Genomic DNA, 18,446 nt, shown 5'->3' with positions numbered 1-18,446 from the left:
CATCAGCCAGCAGGTGTCTGCGGTGAGGATGAGGCAGAAAGACAAATGCTGGAAGCATCTATGGATTTATTGGTGGAAACTTCATGGCTCATAAATATCCGCCCTGGCTTGCAGCCTAATGTCTCTGTGTAAGGCTGATGTGGACACTAGCTCACTGCTCACCCTACTATCCCCAACCCCACCCACCCCAAGTAGATTGAGCTGGGCCATATCACAGAGCTGGCTCACATTTGCGGAAAGTAGCATTTCCTGCAGGAAATGACAGGACAATAACAGTTCCAGCGTTAGAAGGATGGGGCTACTCATGGTTTCAGGAGGAGGGTCCCCAGTCGGATAGCCTGACACCCTTCTGAAAGGAGGTCAAGACACAGTCCTGCCTTGTTGGCTGCAGGCCTGGGCAGCCTGGGCTGAGGATGTCTTGGGAAGTGTCTCTACCAAGGAGACAACAAGCCCCCAACCCAGAGGGGCCTCCAGATGAGGCAGCAGTTGAGATAAACAGATGAGCACACACATCTAAAAGTCAAATAGACACAGACGCTCGGAAATGGGGTTCTCAAGGGACCCAAATGCAACAGCCCACAGCCATCAAGCTGATTCCAATCCATCGTGATGCCATAGGACGAATTGCCTCACAGGCTTCCCAAGGCTATAGTTCTTCATGGAAGCAGACTGCTTCATCTCTCTCCCATGGTTCGAAGTGCTGACCTTTGGGCTAACAGTCCAACTCTCAGTCCACGATGTCATCAGCACCCTGTCTCAAGGACCATGTGCTAGACAGGGAAGAAAGCCCAAGAGGGAGTCAAAGGGCCCACAGTTCAAGCCTGTGCTCTCTGGTCTTACCTCTCTGGAGGCCTCCAGTCTCACCTCTCTTCTTGTGACAGAGACGCTGAATGACATGGAACCCTTTTCATGCCTGTGACCCAGCTGCCATGCTCAGGTGTGACCCATACAGGTATGTGAGGTTGAGGACACAGGCATGCCATTTCTACCGGGGACATAATTTCCCCAAACGATAAACAGTTCATGATAAAATTCTGAATGGAAACCCAAACACCCAAAGGTTAGTTTTCTTTGAGTTGCATTTCTGAAAAACTCTCTGTCCATGGACCACCTCTCACACACTTTGCGTTGAGGAGTCTGAGAGCTGGGTTCTGGTTGAAATCATGAGAAACCGATTTTTCACCCACACAACGTGTTTGAACACGATGTGGGACTCAGAGCGGCTCTACACCTCACAGGATGCCCGGCCTGCGGACTCCACTCACTGGATCCTAGCTGTGCTGCCTTCCTTGTGAACCTGCTGCTGGAGGGGATCCAACCCTGCGCATGTCAGACTGAGAGCTGTGCTCCCTCAGGCTTCCGATGGCCGGTTTGTCGTGGAACTGATTGCCAGGCCGCTCTTCCAAGTGCCTCTGGGTGAACTCAAACAGCCAACGGTTTGCTTTGCCCCTCATGCACTTCCTCTCATCTTGGTAATATTTAAAATCATCTCCATCTATTCCCAGAATACCCTCTGGGGGGCAGGACTGTGGTCTTTGAGAACCATGGCCCATCTGCCAGCAGTTCCTACTGATTCCTCAATCAGAATGTTACCCGCTGGACATCCCACTTCCTCACTTCCTTCAGCTCCCTCTGCTCAGCTGTCACCACACTATCCAAAGCTGCAATTTCCCCAGCACTTTCTAACCCACTCCCAGTCCTTATTTTCTTCTTCTTTTTAATAGAACGTATCATCTGACATTTTGCCTTTTCATTTCCTCCACTAAATTGAAAACTCCACAAGTCAAGGAATTTTTTGTCTGTTCTGTTTTCTTCTAAATTGCTGCCTGCTACACCATGCCTAACTCCCCCCCCCTCAATAAAATGTGTTGAAGGACTAGATGAATAAGTCGATTAACTCACTTAGGCTGGTTAGGAAGGACGGTTCTTTCCTTTTGATTTATAAACACCCTGTCCCACAGTCATTCGGGGACCCAGGGTCCTTTGATCCGGCAGTACTTCTATCTTTCACATGACCCTATGAGGTTGACTGGGTGGAGACATAGTCCCCTTAAGTGCCTCAACAGGGAAGTGACACACCATACATAGGTGAAGACTGACTCCATGGCTCCTCCCAGGTGAGTTTGGACAATACAGGTGGAACCGTGGACTCAGGAAGAACCTGGTGTGGGGAGCATCTGTCCATTCTCCAGCAGTCGGCTCTTCTGGTCACCATGGTGGCTTTGCTCCTGCGCTCACATGGAATGTATCTCTCCTACTCCTGGGGCAGGACAGTCCTTGCACCCTCGCATAGTGCAGCCCTCCAGATGAGATAGTCTTTCTCAGGACTCACTGAAATTCTCCAAGGGCTGAATTAAGAACTCATCTGTCCTATCCTGCTCCAATATGCCCACCCAGCAGACAGTGTGGAGCCTCAGTTATGGCACCCTAGCACCCTCTGCTGAGCAGTAAGGTGGAGCATGGCAGCCACCCAACGATCTCTGGGGACAGTGCATTAGAAATCCCACTGGACCTGGCCTTAGGGCAGGGACGTTCCTTGGTTCAGGTTCCCAGCTCTGATCTCTGGGCCAGAAATGGCCCTCGGCTGGATGCCCTTCCTGTCACAAACATTTTAATGCCCAACAATGGTCTAAAGCCTCTACGGCTTTCTCAGTGGGCCCAGGTTTTTGTGTTTAAAAGTTGGCTTGTTTCCTTTTGAGCCATAATTCCCTGAAAACCATACCATAATATTTACTGATTTCATTTTCCTCCAGGCAGGTCTGGGGTCAGGATCTGCACTCCTTCCCTTTCCTGGGTGCAGTTCTGCCTGAGCTCCACACTGTCCTCCCACTATGCAGGACCGCCTAGTATGATCCCTTTCCGAGCAGTTGGTAGTGGTAGCTGGGCAGGCACCCTTGAGTTCTTCTGGTCTCTGGGTCCTGGAGGCTGATGCTTACGTGGTCCGTTGGCCCACTGGACTCATTGCTTCCATACATCTTTGATTTTCACTCTTTCCCCTCTAGACAGGGAGAGACTAATAGTTTCATCTTAAATAGCTGCTCACAAGCTTTGAAGATATCAGTTGCTACTCACCAAATAGGATGTAGAGCATTATCTCTGTGGATTCCCCAAACAAACACCCTGCCATCAAACTAATACTGACTGGCTTACAGCAACTCTATAGGACAGGGTAGAACTAACCCCGTGAATCTCTGAGATGGATTATGGGAAGAAAGCCCTTTTTCCCCTGGAGCTGCTGATGGTTTTGAACCGCTGACCTTGCATATCATAGTCCAACTCATAACCACTATGTCACCAGGGTGTCTTCTCTGTGGACTAGGTTATGCCAGTTGGCTTTGGTGTTCTCTTAGACTCGAGTCCTGAGCCCTTAGGCTCAGTGACAAATGCCTTCACGGTGTTGTTATACTCAAGAAATTTCATCATTTTTCTCCCGTATGTTCTACCACATCTAAGGATGGACAGATACATTTGTAGCAAAGATAAATGCCCATGTGTAGATATCATCTGTAAACCGCCTCTCTCTCTCTCTCTCTCTCTCTCTCTCTCTCTATATATATATATATATATATATATATATCCATTCAGGGCTATGCTCCTCTTCTCCCTCCAGCACCCGTTCAGCCTACGTGTCTGCCCATGCATCTACTCATAGATCATCGCTACTGCCGGACTGCGTAGAGAAGTGTTTACCTCATGTGATGCCTTACCAGAGAGCAGCCAGTACCAAATCAACACAAACTGTTCTGTTCCCATCAACCCTCTCTTCCTGTGCAGGCAGTGGATTGCTTTTCAAGTTAACCAGGCCCCAACCTCTTTTGTCCTCACTTGACACGGATCCCCAGCTGTTGAGCCTCCGGGACTTGTTTTCTGCCACCTGCCCACCTAACTAAGCCAGTCCTACAGGCTATGCTTACCGTGACAATACTTCATGGCCCCGACCTGTGGATTACAGGACGGAAAGCTGCCTGTTGTGAAAACTGCCCACAGCTCAGTGCTTCAGAAGAGCAAGCTGACTTTTCAGTGACGCCAAGAGCAACAGCTCTCACTGGCAGGTGGCTTCTAAGTGACCCAGGGATCCATGCTCACTGAAACATCTGTAAACATGTGGCCTCTGGGTAGACTTCCATGTGGGACATTTTATATATCAAGCTTGAAGTTGGTGCGTGTCTATTCTTCCAACATTCCACTGGCCATAGTCAGGTGTATGGCCCGTCTGATTGCGAGAGTGGCTGGCAAAGGCTGGGCTGTTGGCCCACCAGCTCTCTCTGCCTTCATACCTGAGACCCAGGATTGATCCTGTCAGAGGTGGCAGATGGTTCTACTGCACTTCCCACAGGTTCTGGCCACTGTGGCCTTTTCTCTCCCTCACCTAGCCATGAGCTGACAGGGCAGGACTCCAGGCTCGCAGGCCCATGCTCTGGTCCTTGTCCACTCTTCCCTGTAAGACTGAATGCCCTTGTTTCCTCTTTGACAAGGAGTGCTCCCAGGTTCCACTACCCTGCTCTGGCCCTTCTGCATTCTATACTCTGCGCCAACGCCCTGTGATACACTTCTGACCCTGTGCTGAGGGCAGGACCCACACAATGTGGCACTGGCCCACAAAGAAGGCTCAGTCAATGGAAATAAGCTCCAAGAATTCAAAACCAAGCACAGCACAATGACCATGAAGAATCAAGCCTGTTACATATTGTGAATCCCAATTCATCCTATGATTAACCACTTCATTTGGGAATGGGTTTTCTTTGAGGCACTGAGACAGTATTAGCACTGGGGGATCTTCAGAGTTCATGGGAAAAGTTCACTAGCCTTTTGAGTTTTCCAGGAATTTATTGATGTGCACCTCACATAGGGTCTATCTTAAGTGGATCTCTTCTGAGACATAAAGGAGATTAAGCAAGCTAGCACAGACGGGGAAGACAGAAGCTACACCACATGAAGACCACCAAGGAACATGGTGTTTCCTAAGAGCCAGTGAGAATAAGTTACTGTTTCTCCAGGCTGCCCACTTCTGTGTATTTGTTGCAGCCACACCAAATCACTCAGATGAAGCCTGTCAGCACATTGGACTGTCAGAAGCTTGGAAAATTACAAGCATTCAGGAATCCAGGAGGAGGCCCAGAGGCTGGAAGATGAAGGGGAACCCCATCGTTATGGAGTGACTTAGGTAACTTGTCACAACCATTGATTGTTTTGACCCCTGCTCCCCACAGGCATCTTTCCCAAGTCCAGCCAGAGTGGCTCCTTCCATGCACTGTGTTCCTGGGTGGTGCAGGTGGTTCATGCACTTGGCTGCTACCAAAGGTTGGAGGTTCAAGTCCACACAGAACTAACTGCCTCAAAGAAGACACTACTCTACATTCTACTTTGCTGAGTAGTGAGATTTTAGAAGCCATGAGCAGCCATCTAGTGCACTAGTGCATCTAGCCAATAGTGCAACTATTGCTTTCTTCCTGTCCAGAGGAAAGAAGTGACGGAAATCGAAGACATACGGAAGCAACTAAGTCCAATGGATGAAGTGGTCATATAAACACTGGTCTCTACAGCCCTGAAACCAGAAGAACCAGATGGTATATAGCTACCACTATCAACTGCTCTGAAAGGGATCACATTAGAAGGTCCTAGATTCACACTTAGAACAGAGGCCTTAAGTGGGAAAATACATGGCATCCGAAGAACGAGAAGAAACCTGTACCATGATTGGTGAGGTGTTGATAGGCAGACAAATAAGGTCTTGCTACATCAATGCCCTAAATGGGTGCATAAGCAAATGTGATGAAGAAAGCTGATGGTGCCTGGCTATCAAAAGATATAGCATCTGGGGTCTTAAAAGGCTTGAAGGTAAACAAGCAGCCATTTAGCTGAGAAGCAACAAAGTACATGGAAGAAGCACACCAGCCTGTGTGATCATGAGGTGTCTGTGGGATCAGGTATCAAAGACCCAGAACAAAAAATCATATCAAGGTGAATGAGGGGGAGTGCAGAGTGGAGACCCAAAGCCCATCTGTAGACAATTGGACATCACCTCACAGATGGATCACAAGGAAGAGATGAGCCAGTCAGGGTGCAGTATAGTACTGATGAAACATACAACTTTCCTCTAGTTCTTTAATGCTTCCTCACCAATATCATGACTCCAATTCTACCTTACAAATCTGGCTAGACCAAAGCATGTACATGGGTACAGTTAAAGAGCTGGAAACAGGGAATTCAGTACAGATGAACCTCTCAGGACCAATAATGAGAGTAGAGCTACCAGGAGGGTAAGGGGAAGGTGGGGAGAGAAAGGGGGAAACTGATCACAATGATCTACATATAATGCCCTCGTAGGGGACAGACAACAGAACAGTGGGAGAAGGGAGACATCTGTCAGTGTAAGACATGAAAAAATAATAATTTACAAATTACCAAGAGTTCATGAGGGAGGGAGGGAGGTAAAAAATGAGGAGCCGATACCAAGGGCTCAAGTAGAAGGTAAATGTTTTGAAAATGATGATGGCAACAAATATAAAAATGTGCTTGACACAAAGGATGTATGTATGAATTGTGATAAGGGCTGTATGAGCCCCAATAAAATGATTAAAACAAAAGAGAGATGTATTATTCTAGCAAACCTGAGATGGTCATTGTTTTATTTGGTTGGTTGTTCATATTCTGGTGTATCTCAGAGGTGCTATGTCACTGGGGGTTACCCTCTTTAAGTTGTGATGATTTTCAGTTTTCCGGTAAGTGAAACCTAGGAATGATGAACCTATATGGAAAGCAAGTAGAACAGGGTTTCAGGAAGGGGGAAGCGAGGTGCAGGGGAGATGATGTCAAGGAACCCAGGGAGAAATATGTTTGGGAACGGGTTATGGAAGCGATGGTACAATTCTGCTTGACGTGACTGAATGATGCAGTGACATGACGTTTGTGCTGACGTCCAAGGGATACTGAAAGAGTAATAACCTCCCATAGATCCAGGAATGGGTTTTGGGCTCACACTCAATCTTACCTCCAACTTAAGAACAATTAGCTCTTACATTATGGCCTTGCTCGATACTCACCCCCAGGAAGGGAACACAGAGACGGGTGCTATTGCAAAATGTGGCGAAGAAATTAGATGGTGCCTGGCTGTTAGGTCTTAAAGCCCTGTCTCCAAACAAGCAGCCACCTAAGTGAGATGTTCATCAAGTCCTCAGAGAAGAAGCACACCATCATCACTCACCGAACTGTGAAGCATATAATCTGAAGTCAAAGGAGGGATGACTACTAGAGCCTAAAGTGTGAGAAGCTGGTCTACAGAAGGCTATGAGTAACAGGGGGAACCCATAAGCCTCCAGTGATCTCCCTCGATCCGTAATAGAGGGATGGGAGGAAAGTGGTCACTAGGCAGAGTGCTGAGAGAGAGGAGTCCAGAAGTTCAAAGGCATACATCTGACCTGAACAGTTAGCATGTTGTCAACAGACACCCGCCCCCACCACTCCAACCACACACACAAATGATACTCTGGACCTGATCTGGTTTCCAAAATTTTCTTTTTAGGTTGTATTGTTTGGTTTTTGTAGTTAGGTCATTGGGGGTCACCCTCTTGAAGCTATGCTTTTTTTGTTTTTCTGTATATAAAACCCAGGATTGATGAACCTATAGAGATAGCAAAGTAGAACAAGGGTTTGGGGGGGGTGGGCTATAGTGGGGTGGTGGGGTGATAGCGTGTCAAGGAGTCCATGTAGAAAAGAATGTGGCAACTGTGGAAGTAAATGTACTATCCTGCTGGACGTGCCAGAACTATAAAATACATGTATTCTCAATGAGTAAAACAATAATTAAAAGGTTCTGGATCGAGGAGGGGGGAATGTGGGACAAAACGTACTCGTTGGCTAGAGGCTGGTGGAGCCCCCAGGACCAGGGTCTTTAGTCACTCTCAAGCCTGGCCAGAATTCATCCTCCCTGGCTCCGTTTTCAGCCACACACGGACAGGTCGAGAGGGAAGAACAGCACTAGCGAGGGGCGCACATGTCAAAAGGTTCATTTGAGATAAAAATACAGCGTTTACCAAAGGATAACGTCCCGAAGGGTTAGGAAAGGAGGAATGGAAACAGAAAGCGGGAGAGTGATGAGAAAAAAACAAGTATGAATTGTTGGTGGTAAAACTGATGATCTGCTCTGTAAACCTTTACTCAATTCACAAAAACTGTTAAGAAATGAAAGTCCTCTGAAGATACACTCAGTCACACGGTCACTGTGAGTGGCATCAACTTGCCGGCCATAGGTCACCCCAGACCCAGCATTTCACAGGCACACTCTCCCGGGGCCGGGAAGCCCGCTCACAAGTGGAGGGGGGCTCTCCACACCCCGGTGTTCAAGTTCACCCTGGAAGTGTCTGAGGCACTGTCTTAATGGCTTCACACCCTGGCTCTCTGTTCTGAGGCAGCTGGAACCTGGCGATGGTCCTGAAACACGTTTCCTATGGTTTTAATGACCAAAATGTATAAGCAACAAAGCAGAACCGAAATGAAACACTCAGGACTCAACCCTCCTTTGTACCAGATCTACTTTTATTTCAGAAGAAGTTTGTAGTAAGTATGGTATTTACTTCTGCTTATATACAAGTCCTTCACGTTTGTGTTTAAAATGCACAGACCTTCCTTATTCTCTGGTTCCTGCTTAAATTAGCTGTTATTTTACAATACAAAAAATACCAAAAATTGCAGTCCTAAATGTATGTATAACGCCCACAACCCCCAGCAATGAAATAGTTTACAATACTTACTCCGTATTTACATGAGTGCAAGAGATGCTAAATTATACATATTAACAAACTAAGCTTGAGTCCAAACAAACAAAAACAACCGTAAACAACCATAAAAACAAAGACACTTCCAGAGCCAGAATTAGTTCAACGAAACACGCTTTGCTAGTGTTTAGAATGTTTTGTGCACAAATTCAGCGTTCCTGTTGATTCGCTTATTGCCTGAGGGAAGCCGTGGTTCTCTCCTCTCTCCAGTCGTCCCTGCAGGCAGGGTGTTTGCCGTGTCAGTGATTCTCATGGAAGGAGATGGCTCATCAGGGGCCTGGCTCTCTGGAAGCCACCCACTGCAGATTTTATGGTTTGAGGCAGGTTGGGTAAACTGGGTCACACAAACCTTTCAGATGAGAGCCAGGGCATGCCTCAAGGACAGGAGGCCTTTGCGCTGTGGCTTCGGTCCTCTCTTCGGGGCCTGAGGCAACAAGGGAAGCCCTCTGGGATGCCAAGGGGTTGAGAAGCTGGATTTTGTTGTGACTCTAAAAGGCTTATTTCTCACCTTGGCCCAGCCCTCATGTTGTTAGGTTAGTAAGTGCTTAGAAAATATCTGAACGGAAGGTAAACAAGTGGCATCTAGTTCAGAAGCAACAAAGCCCATATGGAAGAAGCACACCGGCCTGTGTGATCATGAGGTGCCGAAGGGATCAGGTATCAGGCATCAAAGAACAAAAAATCATATCATTGTGTGCTCACCTCCATGATATGATCACTGAAGACAAATGGGTGCATGGGTGAGTGTGGTGAAAAACGCTAATGGTGCCTGGCTATCAAAAGATATAGCATCTGGGGTCTTAAAGGCTTGAAGATAAACAAGCGTCCATCTAGCTCAGAAGCAACAAAGCCCACATGGAAGAAGCACAACAGCCTGTGCGATCACGAGGTGTCGAAGGGATCAGGTATCAGGCATCATCAGAACAAAATAGCTTACCATAGTGAATGAGAGGGGGAGTGCGGAGTGGAGACCCAAAGCCCATTTGTAGGCCACTGGACATCTCCTTACAGAAGGGTCTCAGGGAGGAGATGAGCCAGACAGGGTGCGATGTAGCATCGATGAAAAATACAACTTTCCTCTAGTTCCTAAATGCTTCCTCCCTCCCCTTCCCCACTATCATGATCCCAATTCTACCTTACAAGTCTGCCTAGACCAGAGGATGGGCACTGGTACATACAGGAAGCAGAAACAGGGAATCCAGGGTGGATGATTCCTTCAGGACCAGGGGTGTGAGTGGTGATACTGGGAGTATAGAGGGAGGGTGGGTTGGAAAGGGGGACCCGATTATAAGGATCTATATGTGACCTCCTCCCTGGGGGACGGACAACAGAAAAGTGGGTGAAGGGAAACATCAGACAGGGCAAGATATGACAAAATAATTTATAAATTATCAAGGGCTCATGAGAGAGGGGAGAGCGGGGAGGGAGGGGAAAATATGAGGAGCTGATGCCAGGGGCTTAAGTGGAGAGTCAATGTTTTGAGAATGATGAGGGCAACGAATGTACAAATGTGCTTTACACAACTGATGTATGTATGGATTGTGGTAAGAGTTGCATGAGCCCCTAATAAAACGATTTAAAAAAATTATAAAGTACCTGAACGGATGGATGAAAGAAATGGAAGGATCAGAGATGTTGAAATCGCCACTCCTCCCCCCCCCCCGTCCCCCCTTTCCTCAAATACCTTCCATTAACTCAAGGACCAAGACTTGCGCTGGAAGGTAAAATGTCTTTTTTCGACAGTGTTCCGGTCTTCTCATCTGCCTCAGTGCACCTCCAGCCTTGCACCTCGGAATGTCCAGAATATTCCTCTGGCAACAGTCTTCTGCCCTGGGCTGCGCTTCCTCTGCAATGTCAGGAGAGGATGGCCCCTTCTCCATATGCTTCCTCCTCACCTGTAGTCATGCATTTCATGGAGTGTGTCAGGAGGGAGAACGGGACAGAGAGGAGTTTGGGTTGATGGTGGAGTGTAAAATTCTCCCTGGGGAAACAGGAACTATTTATCAACAAACTAGTCACGCAACCACCCCAGTTTTCAGTCCCAAAGACATAATTTATAGTAGGAACTATGATCCTGGGAAATGGTCATTAAGAATTAAACAAAACCAGAAAACAATCCAGCCAGAAGATGCCTACTGGGAGTCAGCTCCGACTCACAGCAACCGTCCGTAGCTTCCAGAGCTGCGAATCTGGAGGGAAGCAGGGAGCCTCAACTTTTTCCCATGGAATGGCCGCTTATCTTGGCTTGGTTATCAACATATCATGCGACCAGCGTCTAACAAAAGGACCTGCCAGAACTTGAATGTCCATTATATGGCACCAAAACATATCGTGTGAAACTCAGACTTTACACTGAATAAAAACGCAGCTGTTTTTCTTTTGTGTGTACTCTGTCTGGGCGTTCCGGAGACTACCACACAGGCATGTACAAGTGCAAGACCAATGTTCTCATGACCACTGGAGTTTACGTATAGGCTCCCTTGTGACTCGGAGACAGTTCTCCAGTTACCAGGTGGTGACCCCTTCCTTCGCGGTCATTTGCATGGAGCTCCCCTTTCTCCTGAGCTGGTTGTGAGCAAACAAGGTGGTTTTCTTTAGAAGAAGGGCCTCCCTTGTTCTTTGCCAGGAGGTCTGGTGTTTAAGTGTTGTGGGAGACAGCTCTCTGTGGGTGTCATATTCTTTCTGGAGCAGGGATATGGGGAGCTTGTGAGAGGAGGGGTATTTTCTGGACTGTCTGCTTTTTAACGTGATGTGAAAAAGCAGCTCTTTGAGAGGTGACTCTCAAAGTCGAGGTGTTTTGTGCATCAGATAGTGTTTTGTGATTTTGAAAAACCTTCTTAAAAACATCTTCCCGGGGAGTTCTCCACGGGAGTAGGCTTAGTGTTGGAGAGGTAATCGAGTCCTCTCCCTCGAAGCACTATATCGAATGGAGAACGACTGCTAGTTTTGCTCTCTGGGTAATTTCTCCGAAGTCTACCCCAACAGGAGAATGTCCAAGGACTCCGAGTTCTGGAGCAGGAGAGAGACTACTGGAGGTGACTGCATGATGTCAGGACACAGAGCACGAGACGGGGCAGGCTCGGTAGGCAGGTGGGGCCCGGTGGGAGAAAAGCAGCTAACTGACCTGGCCCTGCCCGGTTTACACTTGGCCATTTTTCTCATGGCATCGTTTCCTTCCTTGGCCATTTTTTCCATGTGCTTTTGTTATAAGCGTTCACTTGCTTTTGTTACAGCCACTATTGAGTCTGGGTTGGAAGGTGGGTGAACTGAGCCCCTCTTCAGAGGAAGGAGGGAAAACCATGTGGGGTCCTTCTTCAGGCTCTGCCCGGCAATGGGAGCTTGTCCCTCTCCTGGTGTTGTCAGATTCCACCTTGGCCTGGGAATGACACAGGAGTGTGGAGCAGGAGGAAGCTGATGTAGCCAGGAGTCCCTGAGCTCTAGTGCTCCTTTCTGCTCAAGGGAGACACACAGCATCAGAATGTCCACTCCTCTGTGGGACCCTGGTGGGATGTGGCCAGAGATGCATGAGGCAGGGCGCCAAGGGGCACCTGGGGACCACGCTATATTTACAGTGCGCCTATCGGTCATGGGTAAAATGGGAATTAGTTCATTTCTGCTTTTATCTCATTTACGGCTGCTCTACTAAATGCTCTTGGGGTGAGGAAATTCTTTCCTGGCTGCAAATTAGATTTTAGAATAAGCAGAATGCCAGTGGTAGCCATTTGAATTTTACAAGAATGTAGGAATGCAATTATGTAAAAACTTAGGCTCACTAACTTTCCAATTGCTAGATCTATTTAAAGTCTAGGCACTTAGTGTGTGTGTGTGTGTGTATGAGAGAGGGAGAACTTCAAGTGTATTAAGACTAAATCAAATTGCTTTAGAAAACTACCTATTATATCAGTTTACATTCTAAGTAACACTGCTGACCTTGACATTAAAATAGCCCCCTCTATCCTAGTTTGATATTCCAAAGAGATGGACCGTTAGTAATTCTCAACTAGAAAAAAGCTGCTCCCTGGACGAGAGAAGTCTGCCTAAGTCGTGCAAGAACACACAGCACATCTTTAAAAAGACAGCAGGCTGCAGATGACAACAAGGTGAGCTCATCTGACTACGGTTAAAAGACTATGTTCAAGAACAACTGATGACTAGTCTGCCTGTAAACACTACATCTCTTGTTTTTTCTGCACAGTTGAGAGACAATCCCAAGCAGTTTTCCACAAGTGAACCTGAGTGTCATTCCGAGCTTGTTTCCTGGCTCTATACTGGCCTCCTCTGGTGACAACAGGCCATCCCTGGATCTGTCCTTAAATCAGTTACTTCCTTGGCAAAAGTACAAGGTTAGATGCTGGGGCACAGAGGGGAGAAACCGTCAAAGAAAGCTTGTGATCATGCAGATGAATTGGGTGCTGAGTGTTTCCAGTCTTCTGCCTGCTCCCTCCCCTGCAGATGGCTCTGGTAGGATGCACGCTTGCTCTTGCTCACTCATGGGAGTGTCTCTGGCTCCAGCATCAAATGCAGGTGCCTGGCTGTGCAGGAGGCTGCTGCTTCCGGCTTCTCATGGCTCCGGACTTCTCTTTGTACACTATGGGCATCTGCTGAGAAATGTCCACCAGGGCGCTGGCCACTGCAAGACCTGAGGACCAACAGAGGGAGTATGTGTTAGGGCGTCGCTTGCTCACCCATGCCACCCCCAGCATTTTTATTTGTATTTATTATTTTCAGAAAAAAGGATCAGAAACCACTTACATAAGTGGCAGAAGTAACTACCACATTATTCACACTTTCCCCCCACGGTTATTTCCTCTCTTCCGCGCTCCATCATTATAGTGAGAGACATTCCATATACCACCAGGTCGATTCATTATATAAATAAGCCAAACAACCAATAAATGACTGGCACAGTAAGATCCGCATAAGGTAAATGGCCCCGAGAGGGTAGAGAAGCAAACCCTAGGAAGTCACAGGAGCCTGTCATATTCTGTGCTGTGGGAGCAGACAGCTTTTCCCTTGTCAGTCAAGGAGCGGCTTGTTTTAAAAAATAATTTTAAAACTTCTCTCAGACCTCCATGTTGCAAACAAAAGAGGCACAGGTGAAAATCCTAGATCTGTCCTGTGCCCCTGGTTACCCTCTTCCCTTAATCCAAATAATTTCTTTCATTAGTTTGTCTATGTCCTTTCAGAGGTTCTTTATACAAATACATTGTCTGTCACTATCTGAATTTTTACACAAAAGGTCTACCTTCCTTTTCAGCAGACTAATGAAGCAAAGAATTTTACCTGGTGGTGACAATATCAAATTAGATTGTAGACTGATTCAAAGTGCTAAACCTCCCCTACCTGACTCCAAAAGGTTACCAAAAAATAGCACATCCCTCCTTAGAGAAGACTCAAATCCATTCCACACTGCTTGGCCAGCATTAGTTCTTTTGACATCTAAGGGCCCCGGCTCTCGATCAGCAAGGTTCTTTTACCTACCCGGGCCTTCGTGTCCTCATTTATAATAAGGGGTAACAGGAGCACAGGGTTATTGGGAGGAGCTAGTAAGCGAAGCTATGTAAAGTACCCAGAACACTAGCTGGCATATAGCAAGACCTATAGTACCTTTCACTCTCAAGACCACTACCTCCACCCCTGACATTTCTTGCAATATCAGTAACTGACGAACCTGACAATAGAGAAGGTGCAATTCTAGTGAAATTGGGCTCATAATATGTGTCGAGATAGGACAGCCAACCTCAAATCCCCACCGAGGTTCTCAGGATCTGTTTCTGAATCGTGTTGCTCTGCTTGCTATAGAACAAGGGGGTGCTCTTAAGGGGACAGTGACATTGTTGTTAGATGCTGTCAAGTCGGTTTTTACTCAGTGACCCTACATACAACAAAGGAAGCACTCTTAGTCCCATGCCATTCTCAAAATTGTTGTTTGAGTCCACTGTTGGCAGCCATGTGTCAATGCATCTCCTTGGCATTCTTCCTCTTTTTCGCTGATCTGTTTTACCAAGCATGATGACCTTTCCAAGGAAAGGTCGTCCTGATAATAAGTCTTGCCATCCTTGTCTCTAAGGAACACTCTGGCTGTACTTCTTCCAAAATAGATTAAAAAAATCATTTTATTGGGGGCTTGTATAATTCTTAACACAATCCATACATACATCCTTTGTGTCAAGCACATATGTACATTTGTTGCCATCTTCATTCTCAAAACATTTGCCTTCTACTTGAGCCCTTAATATCTGCTCATTTCCCCCCTCCTTGCCCACTCCCCCTACCTCATGAACCCTTCATCATTCATAAATTATTATTATTTTGTCATATATTACACTGTCCGATGTCTCCCCCCCCCCCCCGGTCTTCTTCTCTGCTGTCCCTCCCCCAGGGAGGAGGCTATAAGTAGATTCTTGTAATCGGTTCCCCTTTCTACCCCACATTCTCTCCACCCTCCAGGAATCACCACTCTCACCACTGGTCCTGAAGGAATCATCTGTCCTGGATTCCCTGTGTCTCCAGTTGCTCTCTGTACCTATGTACATCCTCTGGTCTAGCCAGATTTGTAAGGTAGAATTGGGATCATGATAGTGTGGGGAGGAAGCATTTAAGAACTAGAGGAAAGTTATATGTTTCATCATTGCTACCCTGCACCCTGACTGGTTCATCTCCTCCCACAACCCTTCAGTAAGGGTGTCCGATTGGCTACCAATGGGCTTTGAGTCTCCACTCTGCACTCACCCACATTTTCAATGATATAATTTTCTGTTCTTTGATGCTTGATACCTGATCCCTTCGACAGCTCGTGGTCACACAGGCTGGTGTGTTTCTTCCATGTGGGCTTTGTTGCTTCTGAGCTAGATGGCCACTGGTTTATCTTTGAGCCTTTAAGATCCCAGACGCTATATCTTTTGATAGCCAGGCACCATCAGCTTTCTTCACCACATTTGCTTATGCACCCGTTTGTCTTCATTGATATCAGGGAGGTGGGCACCCATTGATATGATTTTTAGTTCTTTCATGTCTGATAACTGGTCCCTTCTTCACTTTGTGGTCAGACAGGCTGGTGTGCTTCTTCCATGTGGGCTTTGATGCTTCTCAGCTAGATGGCTGCTTGTTTATCTTCAAGCCCTGAAGACCCCAGATGCTATATCTTTTGATAGCCGGGCACCATTAGCTTCTTCCACCACATTTGTTTATGCACACATTTGTCTTCAGTGATCGTATCATGAAGGTGGGCACCCACAAAATAGATTTTTTTTTGTTCTTCTAGCAGTCCATGGTACTTTCAATATTTTCACCAGTATCATCATTCAAATGCATCGATTCTTCTTTGGTCTTCCTCATTCAATGATGAAATTTCACATGTATATAAGGTAACTGGGAATACTACAGCTTGTGTCAGGTGCACCTTAGTCCATAAAGTAACGTCTTTGCTCTTCAATACTTTAAAGAGGTCTGGTGCAGCAGATTTTCCCAATGCTATTTTGATTTTCTGACTACTGCTTCCATGAGCATTGCTTGTGGATCCAAGATGAAATCCTTGACAACTTGAGCCCTTTCTCTGTTTATCATATTATCTATCGGTCAGTTGGGAGGATTTTTGTTTTTGTTTCATGGAGCTGTAATCCACACTGAGGCTGCAGTCCTTGCTCTTCATCAGCCAACTGCTCCAAGTCCTCCTCACTCTCACCAAGCAAAGCTGTATCATCTGCGTATTGCTGGTTGTTAATAAACCTTTCTCCAATCCTGATGCCACATTCCTCTGATCTCATTCCTCTTCAGCGAATGAAACGATGTGCTCAGCATACAGACTGATTAAGTATGTTGAGAGGACATCACCTGACATACACCATTCCTGATTTTCAACCATGCCACATTCCCTTGTTCTGTTCAAAGACTGCCTCTCGGTCCACATGCAGGTCCCGCCTGAGCACAGTGAAATGTTCTGAATCCCCGTTCTTCTCAATGTTATCTGTATATGATCCACAGAGTCACGTGCCTTTGCATAGTCAATGACACATAGCAAACATCTTTCTGGGATTCTCTGCTTTGAGCCAAGATCCCTTAGACCAGTACTGATATCCCTCATTCTACAGTGTTCTGATCCGGCCTGAATTCTGGCAGATTCCTGTTGCTGCACTGCTACACCACTGTTGAATGATATTCAGAAATTCATTTGCATGTGATATTAATGACATGGCTTGGTAATTTCTGCATTCTGTGGATTCGCTTTTCTTTGGAAAAATCTGGATCTCTTCTAGTCAGCTGGCTAAGAAGCTGACTTCTAAATGTCTTGGCATAGGTGTGCTTCTAGCGCTTCACCAGCTTGCTGGAACATTTCAATTGGTACTTCTCAAAATATTACCACGTGAAGTGCTTGGCTTAACGTCTAGCATGCAGGGCAGGATGCACATCAACACATCGACAAGTAAGTGTCACGGCAAAGGTCTTACTCAGCATGTTAGCAGGAGGATCAGTCCCCAGAGGACACCATGCTTGATCAAGTAGAGGGTCAGGGAAAAGGAGACTCTTGACGAGAGGAATTGGCCCAGTGGCTGACAAGGCTCAAATACTGCAGTGATTACACATATGGTGCAGGAATGGGAGGGCGTTACGTTATGCATGGGGGCGCTATGAGTTAGAACCACCTTGTTAACGCCTAACACCAACACCCACAGTACCAATGTTCATGAAAGTTATTATAAGAAGAGAGAAGACTAAAAATTACATTTGTACTGTCATTTGAGTTGAACTGCTGGCAAGGGCTGGAAAAGAAACAAGAAAAAGAAACACTGTTGGGTATTCGGATGCCGTGAGAGTGTAAAAAGGCAAGAGAAAGGGCAGTGGTGCTAGAAATATCAATTTGAGAAACATTAACTTTGAAGTTGGAAGTCAGAGGATAGATGAGATATGTGGGGGAGAATGTGGAGAGTGACGGAGGGAGAGATTTAGGACTCAGGAGGAGAGGGTGAGTGGGAACTGAAGGGGCTTCAGAAACTCTGGCAGCACAGGAAGGTGTGATCAGAAGCATCAGCTATCACTGAGAGGCTGAGGAAGCTGGGGCTGTGAAGAGGACTCTGGACATCTTCCTGGACAAGTGAATGGGGATCTTGGTCAAGGAGTTTCGGGAACACACATGACAAAGGAATCCCTCACTGAATCCCTGCAATGAAGAGAGGCGGGTACTGTTCCATATTTCCTTTATCCCAAATTTTAGTACAGAGAAGTATCCAGTACACAGCTCCTCCCCTGTCTAAACCATGTCTGCCACAGACTCCCATTTACTCACCTGACTGTCCAGGAGGAGGGATTCCACCAAGGCCTCGAGGGAGCCTCACAAACACAGAGAGGACAGCAGCTTTGTTGCCAAAGCACGGCTCCAGCGCAATAGGCTTGGGAACAGTCTGGTGGAGGAAGGCAGAGAATCACCTAAAGCGTTACTGTACACAGACGACGTCATGATGATTTAGTGCTTACCATGGCATCAATCTAGGTGCACAGAACAATATACGTTATAGGTAAGATCCTGAAAGTGAAACATAAAAGTTAGTAACAATCATTTAACATCAGTGAGAAGAATGACATTGTTAGCTACCTTCCTTTAGTAGGTAGGTCAAATAGTTCAGTACATCTGTATCAAACACAGGATCTGGACACAAAGGAACTTTTAAAAATGGA

The 18,446-nt window shown here is 46.6% G+C and overlaps 1 protein-coding gene across 2 annotated transcripts in view; it reads right to left on the bottom strand.

Moving 5' to 3' along the window:
* Positions 1–10,323: 10,323 nt before the first annotated feature.
* ATRN (attractin) overlaps positions 10,324–18,446 on the bottom strand; it is a 145,734-nt gene continuing 137,611 nt past the window's right edge. The window contains exons 28-29 of one of the 2 annotated variants that reach the window (XM_075563931.1): positions 18,054–18,172; positions 10,324–13,413 (exon numbers count right to left, since the gene is read on the bottom strand). In XM_075563931.1, the coding sequence (XP_075420046.1) occupies positions 13,263–13,413; positions 18,054–18,172 (270 nt within the window). In that variant the 3' untranslated portion in view covers positions 10,324–13,262. The remainder of the gene's footprint in view (positions 13,414–18,053; positions 18,173–18,446) is intronic. The other variant, XM_075563926.1, reaches the window with a different exon arrangement.

The sequence above is a fragment of the Tenrec ecaudatus genome, chromosome 12 (assembly GCF_050624435.1).
Source record: "Tenrec ecaudatus isolate mTenEca1 chromosome 12, mTenEca1.hap1, whole genome shotgun sequence".
Classification (NCBI taxonomy): Eukaryota; Metazoa; Chordata; class Mammalia; order Afrosoricida; family Tenrecidae; genus Tenrec; species Tenrec ecaudatus.
The sequence above is the reverse complement of the archived record's forward strand: the minus strand, read 5'-3'. Positions and strand labels throughout refer to the sequence as shown.